A 19,812-nucleotide genomic window follows, 5' to 3' on the forward strand; every position below is an offset into this window, starting at 1 on the left:
ATTCTGTAAAACACATGGACGTATCTATTTTATAGAAGAAAGTAAGTACCTGGGGGCTTTGAGGAGAACCCTCAGAAACTACGGCAGCTTGCCCTACTCCCTGGGGCAGGCATGGTAACTAACAGCCTGACCAAGCCACGCTGGACAGGTGCCGTGTGTCTTCTCACCTGACAATCCAGGAGTGTCTTCTGCACCGAGATCACACTTTCAGGTTTTTGTAAAGTGTTCAGTCTCTCCTCTTGTGCCTCCATCCAGTTGTTCAGAATCTGTATTTTGTTTTCATTCTCAGTGATACTTTCCAAAAGTTGTTCTAATTGTTGTATCTACCAGTTATGAATAAGAAAATAAAATTTTCTTATTTTAAACCACATGCTTTAAAATGTAAATGTCGTGATATGTTATTTTTAATAGCATAATTTTGTTTCTTCTCAGATGATTTCTAACGTTTTGCACAAGATTTCCCAACAACTTTTGGAATAATGATTCATAAGTCAGGAAATATGAATTATTTTCTCCTTTTTAAAAAAAATCTAACACTTGAAATGAAAGCTAACCTGATAAGAAAGCTGGCTGTTCTGGAGTTCCACAATATCTGTACAAAACAAAATCATGTTGCTAACACTCAATATTTTTTCATTGCATCGTCTATTGATATATGTAAAGCTTAAGAAAATTTTTTTTCCCCAGACTCTCTTCATTAGACTCACTTAAAAACTGTCAATATAAAGAATATCACAAATAATGCATCAATTTAATAAAGTAATATTTTTTAAATGTCTGTGGTTCTTCTCATTTCTAATGCTTAGAATGTTTATTAGGTTACAATCATAGTATATATAACGTTTTATACTTCTTTTCATATGCCATAGGCACTTGCTATGTCATGACTTGTATTAACCTAAAAGGCTGCCCAGTATTTCATCAAATGGACACCATATCATTTGATTAATTATTTCTCTCGTGTTGGAAATTCAGGCAGTCTACATTTTTCACCAGAATAAATAATGTTGAATTGAACACTTGGTGCACATATCTTTTCCTTTTTGAAGGACTATCTACTTAAGATAAATGTAAAAGAAGTGGACGGCTGGGTTAAGAGATAAGATGATTATTATGGTTCTTGAAATTTTCTGAATGCTTTCCAAAAGGGTATGTAAGCCATTATCTGCAATGTATGAATGTGAAAGCCTTGGGTTTTTATCTTTGTCTTAAGTTTTTCTAATTTAGTAAGTGTATAATGTTATTAATGTTTATTTCAAATGTCTGACAATTAAAGTTGTAACCTTTCCATATTTATTTGCCAATTATAATTTTCTCTTTTGTGAATTATCTGCTCATGTTCTTTGCCCATGCATGTACTCAAATCTTAACTGTATGAATCTATTTGTATGCATTCTCCACACAATAAAGAAATCAACCAATTTTCACTATTGTATATAAATATTAAATATTTTCCCAAGAATAAGTTTCCTTAATCTTTTCGGTCATGGAATGAAAATCTACCAAGAAGCCATATACATTTTTCTTCCTTTTTATAATTTTTCTAAAGCTGAAATAGCTTTGCTGCTTTTTAACATCTACTTTCACAGAAAATGTCAAAACTTCTGACCATTTAGTAGCCTCATGTAATACTTGACATCTTTTTAAATAACATTTCTCCTCTTCATTTGCCTAAGTCAATTTCCCACTAAGAAATCGCAAAGAAATATAAAAACTATTTCCAACTCTTATATGCACCAATGGAGGATAGGATTTAAAAGGGGCTAGAATTGAGATGATTATTAGGTTTAACTGTAAGTTAACCACACAAATGTCTTTTTGGTTTTTTTAATGAATTTTTTTTGGCCACTCCATGCAGCATGCAGGATATTAGTTCCCCGACCAGGGATCGAACCCATGCCCCCTGCAGTGGAGTGTGGAGTCTTAACCACTGGACCAACAGGGAGGTCCCACAGATGTCTTTTAAAATTTTTCAGAAAGTGGTATTTTGCAAAGGCTAAATCATACATCAAGCTGTGACCACGAGCTCACCTTTCCATTCAGTGTTCCGTGGACCCGGTGCCATTGGCGGTTCATCTCTCCGAGATGCTCTGCAAACTCTGTTCTCTCATAGCGCTTACTTTCTACATCACAGGTGCTTAACTGAAGTAATGACTGGTTAACAAAGTCAACTATCCATTGTTTATAGTCCATTTCCATTCTAAACTCCTAAAATGAACAAAGAAAACAAAATTAAACCACCAAAGCCTGAATTGAAGTATGTGAACTGGACCTCTCCTTTGGTGCACCGTAGGGGGCACCAGGCTCCCACCCAGTAATCAAGGGGCACCTGTCTGGAGTTATGTTCTACCCTCCCCTAACCCCACCACGCATCTGCTTTATTTGAGTGGAGAGTCTTTTTGGGAATTACACATTCCTGGGAACAGAGAGACTCACCGCTTTCAAACAGACTGAAAAGTCAAAGATGGTACCATGTATGGTAGTTGCATCATAGGAACCCAAATCAAGACCCAGAGTCTGACAAAGGGTTCCTCTGAGAGGCTTCCTGAGAGCTCCACTGGAATTCAGTGCCATCCTGTGGGCTCATGGAAATGACAGGATGGGAAGTCTGAAGTTAAGACTCTCACAGAAAACCCAGGACACCTTTAGGAGCTCTGCCAGTTTAGGCAGCTTCTCTGCTCCTCTGTGGACCGTGTAGGGCTCCCTGTTTGGATGACTTTAAGTTCTAGAGCAATCCTAAACTCTCCCAGGGCCAAGCATGTTTCTGTTTAGGCTGATACCTGTTGGGTTTATTCTGGCAAGTTCTAGCACCTCCGTAGGAGACATCCAGGGGTAAAACTATGTGCTAGGTTACTAGGGCCTGTGAGAAAAATACACATAGACCCTCTACAGATTGTACTACTCACTGAAATTAGGATGGGATAGGATATAAAAAGGAAATCCTTGCTAATACCATGCTTTGTGATTAAGCCATTCATCTTCTGCCCACCAGAGGCTAGATCCATTAGCCTATGAGGTCTTGGAAAGCAATGACTGGAGTCTTCATTCATCTTTGTGTTCCTAGTGGCAAACACCTGGCTCGGCACACAATAAGTGTTTGTGCGTGGCTTGTTAAATGTTAGTTAAATCTACTTGAAATCAAATATCGTGGAGAAGGCCACATTCCTATCTATTTGTAGAAGGATATCAACTTTTCCTTACGCATTGTCTTATCCAAAGAACATTTACTTAACACCTATTGGATGCCAGGTATTGGGCTAGGTGTGCTGTTTCAGGGAGGTAAAGGAGGAGCCCCTGCTCTCAAGAAGCTAAATCAAGGCGGGGAGATAGGCAAGTAAGAAAATAATTATAATACCGGGTGACAGGAACTATTGATAGCACCATGGAGACACCTAATCCTGGAAAGTAAACTGATCTGGCTGGGAGAGTCAGGGTAGATTTCCAAATGAGAAGATACTTGAACTGACTCCTGAAGGATGACTAAGAAGATTCCTACAGCTAAAAGCGGGACACTGGAATTCCAGGCCAAAGGTACAGCACGTACAAAAGCAAAAGCATGAGCAGGAGAGCACCAGGAGCGGTGGAGGGACCGCAAAAGATTTGGTTCAGGCAGAGTCCAGGGTTTATGTGGGGAAATGAAGAGCTGAGGCTGGCCAGAGCCAGTTAAAAGCTTGGATTCTGTCCTGTGGTGATGGGAGCTACCAAAGGAATCTGGGCAGAATAAGAGCAAGTATACTAACTTCTCTCTCTAGAATCATCCACCATCCCATTCCCCACCCTTAGAATTAGTTTTTCTAAATAATATCCTACATGTCTCTTTGTCCAGTATTTCCCTTCCAACTGACTTGCCTTCTTTATTTAATGAAAAGGCTTCTGGCGTTTTTGTGTAATTACCTTGTACTTGTGAAGAAGATTTCTAACTTGAGATGCAGAACTCAGTGAATGCCCAGAGTCTTCATCTGCAGTTTGATGTTCCACGTTGCTCATCCAGTTAATCATTTCTGTTATTGCTTTACGAGATGGCAATTTCTCCATCTGAAGCTGCAAAATCAAAATGATTTCCATTTAATTACCTGCAGTTAACAAAATGAATCAGGGCATCACTTAAGATAATATCTGGCTTGATAAAAGGTCTTGCCACATAATTATGCAGGTTACTCACAAAAACAAACCCAGCATTCAAGCTTAGAAGAAGTGACCCTAAAACAATGACAATGACCTTCACATAAACTAACACAGTGGTGCAGATAAACTGGGAAATAAAGTAATTAAGCCTGATTTCTCTCTTAAGAAAGATCCCACTGGAGGAGAGTCCAGTAATTAAGACCTATATTCAGTGGTGCCAGAGAAAAGATAGGCGGTGTCAATGAAAATTACTGAGTCAGAGAAATGATTTTAAAAGAGTTGTGAGCTAACAAGTGAATGCTAATGCAAATGCTGGGTCTTTAAATACTTACCTGGTGAAGTTTTTCTTGGATGTCAGGAAGCTGAGTTATGAGCATTGTCCACTTTTGTTCAAACTGTGCTAAAGAAGCTCTCAGTGTCGCCGTGTCAGCTTCTTTCAGGTGAAGAAGTTGGTTCCCAGTACTTAGAACTGCAGTTTTCAAGGAGGACTTTTCATCAAGTTCCTTTGAAAACTCCTAAAAGGAAACAGTTTTAAAGTTTAGAAACTTTTAAAATTTAAATGTGGCATGGATGGGCTTACCTGGTGGCGCAGTGGTTGAGAATCCACCTGCCAATGCAGGGGACATGGGTTCGAACCCTGGCCTGGGAAGATCCCACATGCCGCAGAGCAACTAAGCCCGTGCACCGCAACTACTGAGCCTGTGCTCTAGAGCCCATGAGCCACAACTACTGAGCCCACGTGCCACAACTACTGAAGCCCGCGCACCTAGAGCCCGTGCTCCGCAACAAGAGAAGTCACCACAATGAGAAGCCCGTGCACCGCAATGAAGAGTAGCCCCCGCTCGCTGCAACTAGAGAAAGCCCGTGCGCAGCAACGAAGACCCAACACAGCCAAATAAATAAACAAACAAACAAATAAGTATAAATAAATAAATAAATATGGCATGGAGTAACTAAGAGTCAGAATAACTGGTTAGAGTCCAAAACTAAATAACTGAATTCAATTCAAATAGTAAATATTTATATGTGTATGTATGTATGTGTGCATGTGTATATGCGCTCACATGTGAGCGCATATACACATGCACACACACACATTTTTCCTGCTAAGTGTCAGGCACTGTTCCAGGCATTTGATATACGGTGGGGAATAAAAGAGATGGAGTTCCTGCCCCTTGAGTGGCTTATAATCTAATGGATTAATATTTTTAAAAATAGACAAATCATCATTTCAACAATAAAAAGAAAATATGGAACACAGCACAAAGTTCATTTTTTTTAAAAGTTCATATTAAATGAACTAAATGCAACAAATTTTTAACTAAAATATCTGAAATCTTTCCTAGTACTTACAGGTTTTTCCAAGTATATTTTAAAAATATTTACATTTTAATTTCAAAGTGAGTAATCATAGCTACAAAATATGAAAAATGGAGAAAAGACTAAGGGAAAAGACGAAAAGGCCTCAAAGTATAATTTATATCACAAAATTAATACTTTCTTTTCTTCAAAAAAAACCCTTAAAACAATAGAACAATAACATTTTAGTAGAAACATCAATTCTGTATATAACAATTTAAAACCATGTATTTATTAGCTAACATTTATGAATTAATAATCCTGTGAGGTTTTAGGGGGCAGGTAGGGGAGTTATTTTCTACACTTGTAAAACATGCCCCATGTCAGGGCAAGTTTTAAATATATATATTTTTTAGAGTGTCAATTTAAAATATACTTTATCATTATTATAAGCATATAAATCAATAGTATAAACAAATAGTTCTAAGTTTGAAGAATGCAGCTATTAGCCCAAGTTTTACCCCTTATCTACAAATGATTATGGAAACTATCACACCAACTCTCCTAATTTTCCCCCGATATTCTTTTCTAACCAACAATTACCTGAGCGTATTGTATTACAACTTACAAAAAAATTGTTTATGTTGCTTCTGATTGTGTCCAAGTCCTGAGACACATTGAGGGACTGCTCTTTCCAGTAGTTCAGAGTTTGCTGAGAAGATTCCAACCACTTGGTTAACTGATCTGAATCTCTGTTATAACTAATAGGAGCAAAGTGGGAGAGAAAGGAAATTAGAAACGATATGCATCCCCCATATATTTTCTTCTGTTTCACCATTTATTTTCTTGTGTTGACCAATCCTATTATTCAGAAAAATCATGATTTTTTAAAGAATTATACCCTGTTTAATCCCAGGTCCCAAATCTGATGCTCCTGTCATTTTCTACGACTCTATAATGACTAATCAAGAACAAAGAGGCATTTTAAAGTCTAAAATAGTCTTTTAAAAGTTTATTACAGCTATACAAAAGTAAACCCACAGGTAAGGACAGAAATTATTTTTATTCATCAAATGTCCTCTATAGATTTGTGTACAGTAAAAATATAACCAGCATTGGTATAAGTTGTATAATAGCAAATTGCTATTGGCTAGATGCCAATATATTTATCTGATGGAATGAAAATATCCAAGCAAAATGCTGTCCCTCTTGTAACTTCTAAACTTCTTTAGGTTAAGACAGCCTCCCTAAGAGGTGGGAAAGAGAATGAGGTTAAATGTTCTATGTATTCTACCTTCTTCAAGGGTTTCAAGAATGAAGTAAGAGAAAGACAAATACCATATGATATCACTTATATGTGGAATCTAAAATATGATAAAAATGAACTTATTTACAATACAGAAACAGACTCACAGACATAGAAAACAAACTTATGGCCACCAAAGGGGAAAGGGATGGGGAGGGATAAATTAGGAGTTTGGGATTAACAAATACACACTACTATATATAAAATAGATAAACAACAAGGTCCTACTATAAAGCACACGGAACTATATTCAGTATCCTATAATAAACAACAATGGAAAAGAATATGAAAAAGAATATATGTATTATATATATAACTGAATATATATTACTGAACATGTATTATGAATCACTTTGCTATATACACCAGAAACTCACACAACATTGTAAATCAAGTATACTTCAATACAAAATAAAAAAAATTTTTTTAAAAGATTTGATCAGTTAAAGCAAAAAAATTCTTTGAAGAACTCCAAAGACTTTTTCAAACTATTCCATTAGCTAAAATTATTTTTAAGGTTTAAAAAAATTTTGGAAGAATGTAGGAAAGAGCAACGTCATGGCATAAAGGTTAACATGTGTATAATTCTATAACATAATTCCTAGTTTCCACAGGACTGATTACACATTATCCTGAGTCTTGCAAACTAGCATCAGAGACTCTAGTTCCCATTTAGCCTGGAAGAGGGACTCAACTGCTTTAGATTGTCAAAAACCATACAACAGGGGGACGGCATGTAAAATCTGGTTGACTGCAGAATCCCTCTGAGGTCTTTTTCTGATGCCAATCAATCCCTAAGAAACCACACCTGAGCAGATGCTTGAGAAGCGTTTGTAGTCTGTGTAGTTCATGATCAATTTTTTTGTTTAGGGACAACCACTGCTCTTCCAGTTTTGCAATCTGGCCCTCCAGTTCAGGACAGCTCACGGAGACCACCAGCTGTTTGCCTTCATTCACAGTCTGGTAAAGCCGGGCATGCTTCTCATCGATGTTTCTTTTTATTTGCTAATAAAAATAAAGTCATAGAATGAATTATTTAAAAATTAAATCAGCCAGTCAATTCACAAACACTTCATGAAAAACCTACAGTAGAGGCTACTGAAGAAACAGTAACACTTTCCAAACCCTCAAGACTCTTGCAGTCTGGCTGAACAAACATGATTAATGGATTATTAATTATCTTTCACAATGAGAGTGTCCAATGCATTTCTACTGCACAGATTATACATGCAATATAAAATGAAAATTCACAGATTTAGATCTGATTGGTTACTTCTTTCACCTAGAAACTAAAAAGGTGATGGTCTACAGGGCACACTGAGCTTGCAGAGAGGTTTTGTGTGACCTAAAGCTTATTCTGAAAATCAAGAACTTTTACATAGAAATCAAGATTTCCTGTGACTCGGGGAAAACAGGAAGCTCTAGCAAGCTCCTTTGGAAGAGGCTGTTCTCCTGGGTTCTCCTCCACCACTGTCCCCACCAGCCCTCCAGCTGTCCACCCGGTCAGTGACCCTTATTTCTGTTCTCCTGCCTGGGCACCTGGAAGCATTTTACATTGTGGACTAGGTACGAAGGGGATCAATAAGAAAACATTTCTTTATCATCTTTTAGACCCAAACAGTAGGGGGCAAAGCTCATTTTGAGAGTCTTCTGGATATAAGGATTCAGGAGGGAGAAAAGAAGAGGATTTTAGAAGAATAAATGAAAACAACACATTGCTAATTCAACTTCATGAAAAAAAAAACAAAATTCTTCAGAACTGCGAATGCAATGACCCCCTGAAGACAACTCTGTCTAAAGGCAATTATCTTCTGCAGTTGGGTTCAGCTAATGACACATATCCTGACAGTTACTTAAATTTAATCTTAAAAAATAAATTATGATCAAAACAGAACATTTGCTATTTTCCAATTAACTTAAGCTTTTTAAAAAAATTAATAAAAAAGTCTACCTCCAATGCCCTTTCCACCACTCCTAGCTGCAACTCCTTCTGCCTGCCCGACTCCACAGGCTAGAATAAAATGTCCAACATTAGTTTAAAAAAAAAAGGTTCTAATTTTCTAAGCCTTCAGTGTGAGACATTTCATCTTAAGAGCATCTCTGAGAAGTTTTTTATTTTTTTTTTTCAAAATATCTTTTGTTACAGTTACATGGAAATGCTATTGTTTCATGGGTTACCCTCATATCTGAGAAGTTTTAATTTTCCCATTTTATACACGGGCGTCAGACTGCACTGGTCACTAGGTCAATGAGGTGTCAACCGGCATTGGAACACGGCTTGTTCAACACCAGAGGCCATGCAACGGACTGCCCCTACATTCCCGGCCCACAGACGTCCCCTGATCAAGATACACACAAACCTCTCCATGACGCAGAAGACGATAACGACCTAAGGAACGCTATCAGTGAGATGGGCTTTACTAGATATCTGTCTTCTTTTAGTCTGGAAAATGTATTTAAAAGTCTTTGAAAAATTATTTTGATTTTTAAAATATTTCAAACTTAACAGACTCACAGGTTATAGTTTAAGGTATACAGCTACTCTTGGGGAAATAATCAGGCTTCTATCAGGTTGGCTAATATGAACTGTTTCTTAATATAATAAGGTTTAAAGCCGATCTGTTTTCAGCTGCATTCTTTCAGCTGTTCAGATGGTACCTTCTGCACCCCTAGGCTAACAAAGAATTAAGGAGCAGCTTCTCGCCCCCCATAAGATTCAGCTTTATCTCTGAGTCCGGCTCAATATGACAAGATGGCAAAGAGATCAATGGCAGCTTTCAAGACACCTAGAGAGCATAACTACAGCATTCCAGCCTCTGGAAAATGTTCCTTACAGGAGCTTAAGTGCCTCCAAGGAATGGTGGGACCCTGCCAAGTATTCCATGCTTTCTTCTTCCATCCGGTCTGGTCCGGCAACAAACCTGCCTTTGAAGTCTTAAAGTTGATACTTGATAGCAACCTCTAGCTGCACAACTCAGATTCTGACCACATACATTCTAAAGTTAAAACTAAGTATTTTCAGTTTCTGCAGAAAATATTTAAAACTTGTTTTTATCTTGTTGGTCATGTTCTCAATACCACTTGAAAACCATTTTAAGGTTTTATCTTTTCTATGGCATTGAAATTTGACACACAGAGACTTTGATAATAACAATATCAAATGTTACACAAGAAAAAATTTCAAGTTTGAAGTCTCCTTATAATGCTGGTGGCAGGTAACAGATTACTGTTTGTCTCATAGGCCATGTCCAGTCAGGGCTTCACTGTTGTCATAAAACTAAAAATATGTTCAGAGGCCCGTGGTTTACAAAGTTCTTCCCATACTTTAGCTCATGTCCACACCCACTGACATCCACCTCCAGAGACCGGTAGCACCAGCTTGACTACCTACATGCTACAGATAAAGACACTGAGGCTTAGAGACAGAAAGTTGATGAAGTGATAAGTGAGAGCCAGGACTCAAACCAAGGTCCCGACCCCACGTCAGACACGTGGGTATATCAAGAAGCCCACAAGTAAATCTGCAGTTTCCCCAAATATGTCTCACTGTGAGTTGTGTGAGGAATGATATTTCATTTCAATTCAAATCATTCACCTTCAAAGTCAAGCAATTTAGTCAAAACACAATAAAAACACAAAGTGCTACAGACAATGACTTTGACGGCTTAAGTGGAAGCAAAATACCTGGTAAAATGAAATCCTTTCCATTAATCTTTCCTCCGTCTCTTCCACCAAACTCACAGAGGGTAATGTAGATACAAGAATTTCCAGGTCCTTTTCAAGAGATGCATAGTTTTCATCAAATTCTTCCCATTTCTAAAGAATTAAGAACACATGATCAGCAGGGGGCTTTTTCTAGATTAGTTCCAGATAATGACAAAATTAATCCTAAAAACAAAAATGAACTCTGAGACCGTACAAAATTAAAGCACAGATTCCAGGGGTTTCTGAGCTATAACCCACCCTCGTAAGAGCTCAGTGTCTGGTGGGAAACAACTCCACTTGCACTGCTTCGTGGAGAAGGTTTTAAAAAATCCAGTTGGGGGCTTCCCTGGTGGCGCAGTGGTTGGGAGTCTGCCTGCCGATGCAGGGGACACGGGTTCGAGCCCTGGTCTGGGAGGATCCCGCGTGCCAAGGAGCGACTGGGCCCGTGAGCCACAGTTGCTGAGCCTGCGCGTCTGGAGCCTGTGCTCCGCAACGGGAGAGGCCGCGATGGTGAGAGGCCCGTGCACCGCGATGAGGAGTGGCCCCCACTTGCCGTGGCTGGAGAGAGCCCTCGCACAGAGGCGGGGACCCAGCACAGCCATAGATAAATAAATTAATTAATTAATTAAAAAAAACCCAAAAACCCACTTATAAAAAAAAAAAATCCAGTTGGTATTAGGGTTTTATGCTTGTCTCGTCAAATCGAGGAGGGAATAATAGGATTAAGTTAAAGTGATACTCTCAGCATATACCTCTGTGGAGACCTCAGAGCCTTTCTCTTACTTGGAAAGGAAGGGGCTAACTTGTAAAGTCTTTTTCAACAGAAGCTTCTGTTAGGCTGCTCCCAACGCTCCCTGCTCCAATTCCCAGTCCGACGAACATTACCCAACAAACATGACCCAAACCGTTACCCTACCGTGCTGCTTGAAGAAGCTGTTTGAGAAGTTATGGGCTTACGCTTCATCAGGGGAGTAACTACTGCCTTAGCCTGAGTCTGCCTTGTCCTAGGTCTCTCCATTTCCATAGAAGCCCACCCCTAGGGTCTCAGCACTCTACAGAGCTGACTTAGGGACATGAAATCTTACCTGCTGGAAAATTAACCACCTTAGTAATTCTCATAGCTAGTGAAACAGCGGGTGACATGGCTGTCAGGGGCACTCACTGGGTTCATGGAGTCTTTTTTTTTTTTTTTTAACTTATTTATTATTTATTTGGCTGTGCCACAGGGCATGTAGGATCTTAGTTCCCTGACCAGGGAGTAAACCTGTGCCCCCTGCAGTGGAAGCACGGAGTCTTAACCACTGGACCGCCAGGGAAGTCCCTCATGGAGTCTTTTTTTTAAATACGATGAACTATTACTATAAATATCAACTTGACACACTAACTAGAAAATTACTTTTATTAGCATAAAATAATACCATAGCTTATTATCACATTAAAAAGTTGAACACTGGAACTTTCCTGGTGGCGCAGTGGTTAGGAATCTGCCTGTCAGTGCAGGGGACACGGGTTTGATCCCTGGTCTGGGAAGATCCCACATGTCGTGGAGCAACTAAGCCCGTGTGCCACAACTACTGAGCCTGCGCTCTAGAGCCCGTGAGCCACAACTACTGAGCCCACGTGCCACAACTACTGAAACCTGTGAGCCTAGAGCCCGTGCTCCACAACAAGAGAAGCCACTGCGATGAGAAGCCCACGCACCGCAATGAAGAGTAGCCCCCGCTCGCCGCAACTAGAGAAAGCCCACGTGCAGCAACGAAGACTCAATGCAGCCAAAAAGAAAATAAATTAAAAAAAAAAAAAAGTTAAATATTTCTTTGTTTTTTGTTTATTTCCTTTATGTACTAACATCCACCGTGTTTAAGAAGTTAAAGGGGAAATGAACCTTAAAATTGAGAACGAGCTTTATGTAAGCTTAATTTTTTCTTTGAATCGGGGCAGGACTGTCATGAATCCACTTCAGCAACAGAACTTCTGGGCTTGTCCTCTTCGGGATGCACAGTTTCTGAACCACTGACTATTTCATCAAATGATCTCATTCAGGATCGCAAAGTGCTTTCCATTTTGTTTATTTGTACACACAAACCTAGAAGGTAGAAAGATGCTGTGCCATCCCTAACCGACATATAAGAAATCTCAGCTAATATTTCATTCCGGAAGTAGCAGTCAGAGCTGGAACAGGATTCCACGTTCCTCACTGCTGGTTCCCACTTAACTACTGCTTAATAATAACCAGATACTTGTTTTCGAACCTACAGGTGATGGTTGAAAATCCAGAATTCCCGGCTTAAGTACAAAATTTATGAAAGCCACATACCTGCAATAAACTTTGCAGCTTTATTCCACACTGGTGTGACTTTTCTTCTAGCAATTTAACTTCCTTTACTTGTTCTGCCCAAAATGTCTCTTTCTTTTGCAATAAAGAAGGAAGCATTTTGTTGGAGTATGTTTGGATCAACAGCATGTCAGCAACAAGCTTCTGGAAAAAAAGCTGTGAAATGAGGAAGATTTTAATATTTATTTATTTTTACATTGTGAAAAATCTTAAAATTCAAGTTACTTCAACATGTTATAGTGTCATTTACTTTTTAATCCAAAATCCCAGGACAGCCATGTAGAGTCAAACACACGAGAAAACAAAATAAAAATTGCCTATGTGTCCATAGTCTTTGAGTACGAATGGAATTTTAACAAATCACAAAGAAAAATTACCCTAGGTAATATTTTCCACAAAAGAGTCCACATTAAAGGGCAAACATTATTAATTAGTCAATTTAAATTTCCAGTGAGATCTTCCTATATCAGTTATTCCAAGTTTTAAGAAACTTTACATAAAGTGGTAAAGCCACTGAAGTGGCTAATTAGTTTCAAGATGATAACTTGGATGGACAGTTGTGTGAGCCCAAGAAACTCACATATGCAATAGCCAGGGGTTCCTAAACTCTGGTTCTAACTTCTACACAATAAAATAGTTAACTAAAGGGAATTCGCTGATGGGGTCTCTTGGGATTCTGGTTGGTAAAAGCTCCCAGAAGAGCACTTTAAGACCTTTAAAGAGGAAGGCTTTCCTTCACATGGCTCTCTATTTATAGTCGGCTGCCCCCTCTAGTTGTTTGGGGGGGACTTCTTATTAGGTGAATCCCTTCTCTTGTTCCTTGAAAAGGATACACAGAAGGGTTTATAAAAGCATCTAGCATAAGGTCTGACACATTGTATATATCAGTTAATATATTTTCTCCTCTTCCCCACCATCCTTTATACAATATTTACCTCTGAATTTTTCTCAGACTAAGGTCTACTTAATCAAAAGCCTACACTTCAGCTTATCAAAGGCAGGAACTCTGTCTTATACATTTTTATTATCAGCACTTAATTACTACATATCTCTTGTTGACGATCATGAGGTTTTGTTTAATGAAATGAATAGAAAACAAAAGGATTTATTGTAGCATTATGCTAGACATACATTTACGTAATTTAAATATTTCTTTTGATTTCAGTTCTCAGTAAAGCCTCTCCTAACCCCCGAATTCAATTCCCTCTATTAAATGTTCTTAAAGTGTGTATGCCAAGTTTAATTTTAAATTTGTTTGAATGACTCCTTGACAAATATGCCTTCTCAATCAACTGAAAGCTCCATAAGTATTAGGAACTATGTCTGTTTTCACTCACAATCATATTCTTACGAGTTTAGCAGGGTTCCTGGTACACAGTGAGCACTGTAATAGATGTTTGTTGAAAGAATGAAGGAATGCTGTAAATTTCACCAAGGAAGAAAACGGATGCTCTTAGTTCACACTCAGAAAAACTTAAAGTCTATGAAAAGGTGATCTGACCCACGTGTCTTACCTTGTGATTTTGTATTTGAGCCTGTAAGGCAACTTTACTTTTGGTTTGTTGTAAGTGGTCATGAGCAAGATTTTCCTTTCCGATATTCACCAGTTCTACCATGCCTTGCAACAAAGCATCTTGCTGGCTCTCAGTGATGAAAGGGCTGCTGAGTTTTGTGTATCTGGCTCTCAGGATTCCCCACATTCTGTCAAGTACATCCTGAAAAGAAAGAGCAGGTATGCACAGACTTTCCCATCCAACCATGAAAATAACCCAAATGAAGAACATATCTAAATTCCCTTGGTAGAAGAAAAAAGTCTTACTTTTTACAATCACAGTAATTCACGGAGAGGAAATTATAAGAGTAATACTCTTTATAATTCATAGTTATGTTTTCTGCTCAGACATACCTCTAATTTGTAAACCTCCTGGAGTAGAACAGAAGGTAAATGAAGCCTCTCCCCTTCGTCTCTTAGTTTTGCCACTCGGCTCTCAGAGTTCTGCAGCTCCACTGTATATGCATCTGCTTTCTAAAGCGAGAGACAATACAGAAAAGTAAAACCCTTTAATAAGGAGTCTACATATTCATTTAAAAAGAATTAAAACAGTATAGAAAAGAATTAAGGGAAAAGTGAAAGTCCCACTTCTCTATCCTCTCCATTCTCCCCAAAGAGCCACAGTTGACGGTTTGTTCCTAATGTGTTCAAAGCACGTACTGAGTAGAGGTATAGTGCACATCCTGAAACGCAACAGATTGCACACATCGTTGTGTTCTGCAATTTGCATTCCTCACTTATCAGCTCCTCAGCATCTCTTCACATCAGTACAAACGTATCTGGAGCCTTTTAAACGGACATATAGTATGCCATCGCAAGGCTGCTCACTGCTTTAGCAGCAGTCTGCTCTTAATGGACTTTTGGGCTATTTAGAGCCTTTAATTCAAGCAGTGCAGCTAGGTCCATCCTTGAATATTCATAAACATATTTATCTTTATGCACTTGCCTTTTCCTTTAGGATAAGTGCAAGTCCGGTACCTAGAGAAGTGCCTGAACATAGTAGGTCCTCAATTAATACTTGCTGGATAAATGGAGTGAAAGAGCTGCTGTATGGAAGAGCATTTAGGCTTAAAGTTTTGATATGTAGCCAAATGATCCCTAGATGCTGGACTAATTGGCACTCCTACAAAGAGGGTGAGGGTTTCATTTCTCAATACCCTTCCCAACACTAAACAAACTTATATTTCGGGAAGTGATTAGGAAACACAGCTTATACACAAGACTCTCTGGTTCAAGGTTAAGTCAGTTTGAATTATTTTGACTCGATTACCTGAAGCTGTTCATCAATACTCTGGCCACTAATTTCATTCAGAGATTGTTGTAAAGATGTTTTATTCTTAGTAAGTTGATCATATAATCGCTTTATTTCATTCTGTATAAAAAGATAAATGCAGGAAACAGTGAGAATCTCACTTAGGCCTTCAGTACCTTTTTAAAAATTCAGTTGTCCTTCAGTTTCTGTGCTATAAGAAATTTCAAACATATGCCAAAATAGGAGTAATCCCTGCATTTCCAACATCCATCCAGCTTTAACAGTTACTGACTTGGGGCTGGTCGTCTCTCTTCTGCACCCTCCCCTGAGCTTTCTTGACTATACCTAACCTCCCTTCCCTCAGATTATTTGGAAGCAAATCCCAGATATCATATTATTTCACTAGTATATGTTTCAGTATGTAGTTCCTAAAAGATAAAGATTCCTCCCTTTAAAAATACTACAAATCAATAATAATTCCTTAGTATTATTAACTGTCTAGGCAGGGTTCACATTTCTCTAATTGCCTATACTTTTTCCTTTTGGCTTATTGGAACCGGGATCTAAATGAGGTCCAACAGGTTGCAATGGATTAATAAGTGTCTTAAGTCCCTTGTAATCTGCAGGCTCCCTGCCCATCTCTCTCTTTTTTTGTTTTTTTGGATTTTTTGGTGTTGGGGTGGCGGGATGGTCGTGGAAAAAAGCACATATACACACATTCTATGCAGCTTGCCACTGCCTGGGCCTGGCTGACTGCATTCCCTTGGTGCCGCTCAACATATTCCTCCCTTGTGTCTATTTGACTTGGATTCTAGAGGCTTGATCAGATTCAGGTTTGATTTTATGGGCAAGACTCCTTCCTAAGTGATGTTCTGTTTCATTTCTCTCTCATTAGATAGTTTTTAGTAGCTTCCTAATGAGTCCACTTGCCTCAAGTCTCCGCTCTAATCCCCATTAGACAACTGCCAGACGGATCTGCCGGAAATGTACATGGACTGTCATTCCTTTGCTCAAAAACTGTAACGGCTCCCTTTACCTAGAAATCCTGCCAGGTGACGCTCTTTAAGTGGCTGAATGTAATGCAGGAAAGAAACACTACTTTAGCTCAACCTAACAAATTCATACCCGAGAGCTTGGAAAGGACCTCGCTTTCAAATGGTCTCCCACCATGAGCAGCTGAACTAACTTAAAGACCTTCACAGAAAGAGTGTCATCGCTTTCCTTAGCAATGCCCACTCATGAATGGTGCCAGGAATAGGAATGAATGGAAATTAGAGGTCCATGCTATGACCTAAGACAGTGTCAAAGCAGCCAAGCGCCCAGACCCATACCTGATAACTGCGGTTATAGTCGAGGCCAGCTTTCAGGGACTTGCTCCTAGAGGCAGTTGTAGCCTGGATGTGCTCCAGGTAGACTTGGAGGTTATCAAAACAGTCAAGGAACAGGCTGGCGTTCTTGCCAGGCCAAGTCATGGCTTTTGAAATATCATTCTTCTTGTCACTCACAGCTAAGCAAAGTTTTTTCAACTCAAGAGCTAGAGTCTGCAAAGTGGAGAGGAAGAAAGACACTGTGAACAAGGTCTGACCTTGAGAGCTTTCAGCTCTAGTTAACTAGTGGGCTGCCTGTGGTAATGGCCAACACGTGGGCTTGACGGACGCTCCCTACCTCGTAGTGCACCTGCTGGGCACCGACATCCCCTCTCAAGAGCCAAGGGGTCTGCAGCATCTCCTCCACACTGCCCAGGCACTGACTGAGGGTCAGAAAGAGTTCAAGTAATTTCTTATCCAAATTTGCGTATGTTTCTTCTGACACGTTTTCCTAAATCAAGAGGAGAAAAGGAAAAATAAAAATCACTAAGATTCCTCACCTTCTTAAGCCTACATTTTCCCTGGTTTCCATTATAGTTTACAATTTATGTTATGCTTTTTTTTTTAAATAATTAGTCATTTCAAATGCACTGTGAACTAGGTAGCAGAATAAATAAATAAAATTAAGATGTTAACTCTGAGAGAAACAAGTTTAAGAAACTCAGTGTTAGGTAGTGAGTTGACTACTGAATGGAATTAAAAGGTAAATCAAAAGATGAAGGACTTCTTTAGTGGGGCCATCCAGGTGGAAGCGTGGTCCCAGATAAATCACACTATCCCTCTTCCCACTGTTCTCCACCTCCCATATTTTAACATAGGAGAAAGTGGGTTAATGAAATCAAGTATGGCCTGGAGAAGGAAAAGAAGTCAAGAAACTTGAAGGGTTCATTAGAAAAAGGTACAACATCTTAAAGGTAGGCATGGTACGGCATGGTACAGCCTGGTGACTATAAGTAAGTTAGGAGCCTGCCAAAGCTACTGATTACCCCAATTTGGGCTGTTTCCTGCCCTGTTCTTTGATGGGTACCTAAGCTATCCCGCACACTGCCTCAGTGTTAAGCCTACTCAAGGTTGGAAACCTTGCAGCTACTCCCTCCCTCCCTTCTCACCCTTGCAATCCCAGAGCCCCACTGCAGACAGTACTAATCAATCAAGATCCTTGTTCCTGCCAATCCTGGACTCAGGTTTAGAAGCCTATGCACATGGTATTCTACGCAACCACTACCAAATTTACCAGAGTCAGTAAGAGAGATAAATCCTATTTGCAATTCTAGGACTCATTCCATTATGTGTCCTATTATTTGTTCAGTAAAGAAAATTACGACCAATTTACAATATCACATTTCCCCTCATTTTTGTTATTGCAATGAGGAAAATATATAACATGCAGCTGCTACCTGTGTCTGAAGATTATTTGCTTCTTGACGGAGGTCTTCAAGTTGGGTGGTGTAAGTTTTCAGTTCTTCAGTTGTTGGGTATCTAAAGTTATATATACTCACACTGGGTAGAACACTCATATTTGTGGCAACCTATTTGAAAAAGGGAAACCCTATTACAAAGAGTTTGAGATCCTGTGAATGTTAACATAAAACATCAAAAATGCCTTAACGTGCTATCTTCCGAGTTTACCTTCTTGGAAAGTGTTTTTTGTCTATCTTGTCATTTATAAGAAAAAAATAATTAAATTAAAATTTATATATTTTGGACAGCTTTGAAAAGTCATGACAGCCTTTACACAGACACTTGAGGGTCCATTTAGGTAACAAAATGAGGGGAAACAAAGTATAATTTGAAAAATAGAATAAACCACTAATCTTTCAATTTGTAGGGATGCTATCCATCTGTGTTCCAAGGTTAGCTGTTTCTTTTCCCATTTATTGGTAGACTCCTGGCATACAGCCAACTCTTAGAATAGAATACAGTCACCTCCAGGGACAGATTTGCATCTTGATTTGTTATTGAAAAGCTAAATCAGTACTGAAAATGAGCTGTGACTTCAGAAGGGAGAATGATTCAGAGTTAATTTCTTTCCCAAATTGGAAAACTAACATATATAAAGGAACAGGATGGGATGGTAGATGACTCTGCTGGGGTGGAAGGGTGGAGAACAAGGGATGTTATTCTATTGCTGGAAAAAGAATGATATATTACATGTTATAGCGTATATGACAAGGAGAAACCAAGACTAAAGTCCTACCAATGAATTTGATTCAACTTTAATTGGTCAAATAAGGTTCCTGGTAGAGTAGAAGAGAACGGAAAAGTTCCCACCAGATTGGGGAATTGGGAAACCATTGAAAACCTTTGCCCTGGCAGTTTGAGTGCAAAGTTAAAGGCAGAAACTTGATTGCTGGGAGCAACGGTGCTATTCTGCTCATGGGCTCCCTGTTTAGAGAGACATCCATCAGTAGCTGGCACAGTATGAATAAACCCTTGTAATGGCAATAATCAGGTGTGATAAGGTGTGCTGGTGAGAATACCTATAGACAGGTACCATTGGCATAGGGGCCAGTACACTACAGATGCCAAATAATCTTTTGATGAATGAATGACACTCATATAGCAATGTATCATTTTCAAAGTATTTTTTTACATATTTTATTCATTCAACATATAGTAACCAAGGTTTTTTTGATGTTCCAGTTACTACTGTGCCAGGCACTCAAATGTGAATCAGGCAGACATGGTCTTTCTTCTCATGCCATCTAATGGGGAATACAGACAAATACGCAGGTGTATAGTATAGCAAGAGCTATGATCAGGGAAGCCCAGCGTGCTATAGAAGCACAAAAGGGAAGCACTTAATGCAGATTTCCAGGAAGATGAAAAGAGGACAGCTAAGTAAGAAAATCCACCTGGCATCTTTGCCTT

At 39.0% G+C, this 19,812-nt stretch overlaps 1 protein-coding gene across 21 annotated transcripts in view; it reads right to left on the minus strand.

Annotated features, from left to right (window-relative positions):
* SYNE2 (spectrin repeat containing nuclear envelope protein 2) overlaps positions 1-19,812 on the minus strand; it is a 313,751-nt gene that overhangs the window by 65,293 nt on the left and 228,646 nt on the right. For all 21 annotated transcript variants that reach the window (XM_082386394.1, XM_082386392.1, XM_082386388.1 and 18 more), the window contains 14 exons: positions 18,339-18,470; positions 17,240-17,392; positions 16,906-17,115; positions 15,593-15,694; positions 14,677-14,796; positions 14,285-14,485; positions 12,753-12,926; positions 10,415-10,546; positions 7,539-7,735; positions 6,053-6,185; positions 4,458-4,640; positions 3,895-4,041; positions 2,032-2,208; positions 168-323 (listed from right to left, as the gene is read on the minus strand). In XM_082386394.1, the coding sequence (XP_082242520.1) occupies positions 168-323; positions 2,032-2,208; positions 3,895-4,041; positions 4,458-4,640; positions 6,053-6,185; positions 7,539-7,735; positions 10,415-10,546; positions 12,753-12,926; positions 14,285-14,485; positions 14,677-14,796; positions 15,593-15,694; positions 16,906-17,115; positions 17,240-17,392; positions 18,339-18,470 (2,217 nt within the window). The remainder of the gene's footprint in view (positions 1-167; positions 324-2,031; positions 2,209-3,894; positions 4,042-4,457; positions 4,641-6,052; positions 6,186-7,538; positions 7,736-10,414; positions 10,547-12,752; positions 12,927-14,284; positions 14,486-14,676; positions 14,797-15,592; positions 15,695-16,905; positions 17,116-17,239; positions 17,393-18,338; positions 18,471-19,812) is intronic.

Source organism: Balaenoptera borealis, assembly GCF_965194805.1.
Source record: "Balaenoptera borealis genome assembly, chromosome: 3".
Taxonomy (NCBI): Eukaryota; Metazoa; Chordata; class Mammalia; order Artiodactyla; family Balaenopteridae; genus Balaenoptera; species Balaenoptera borealis.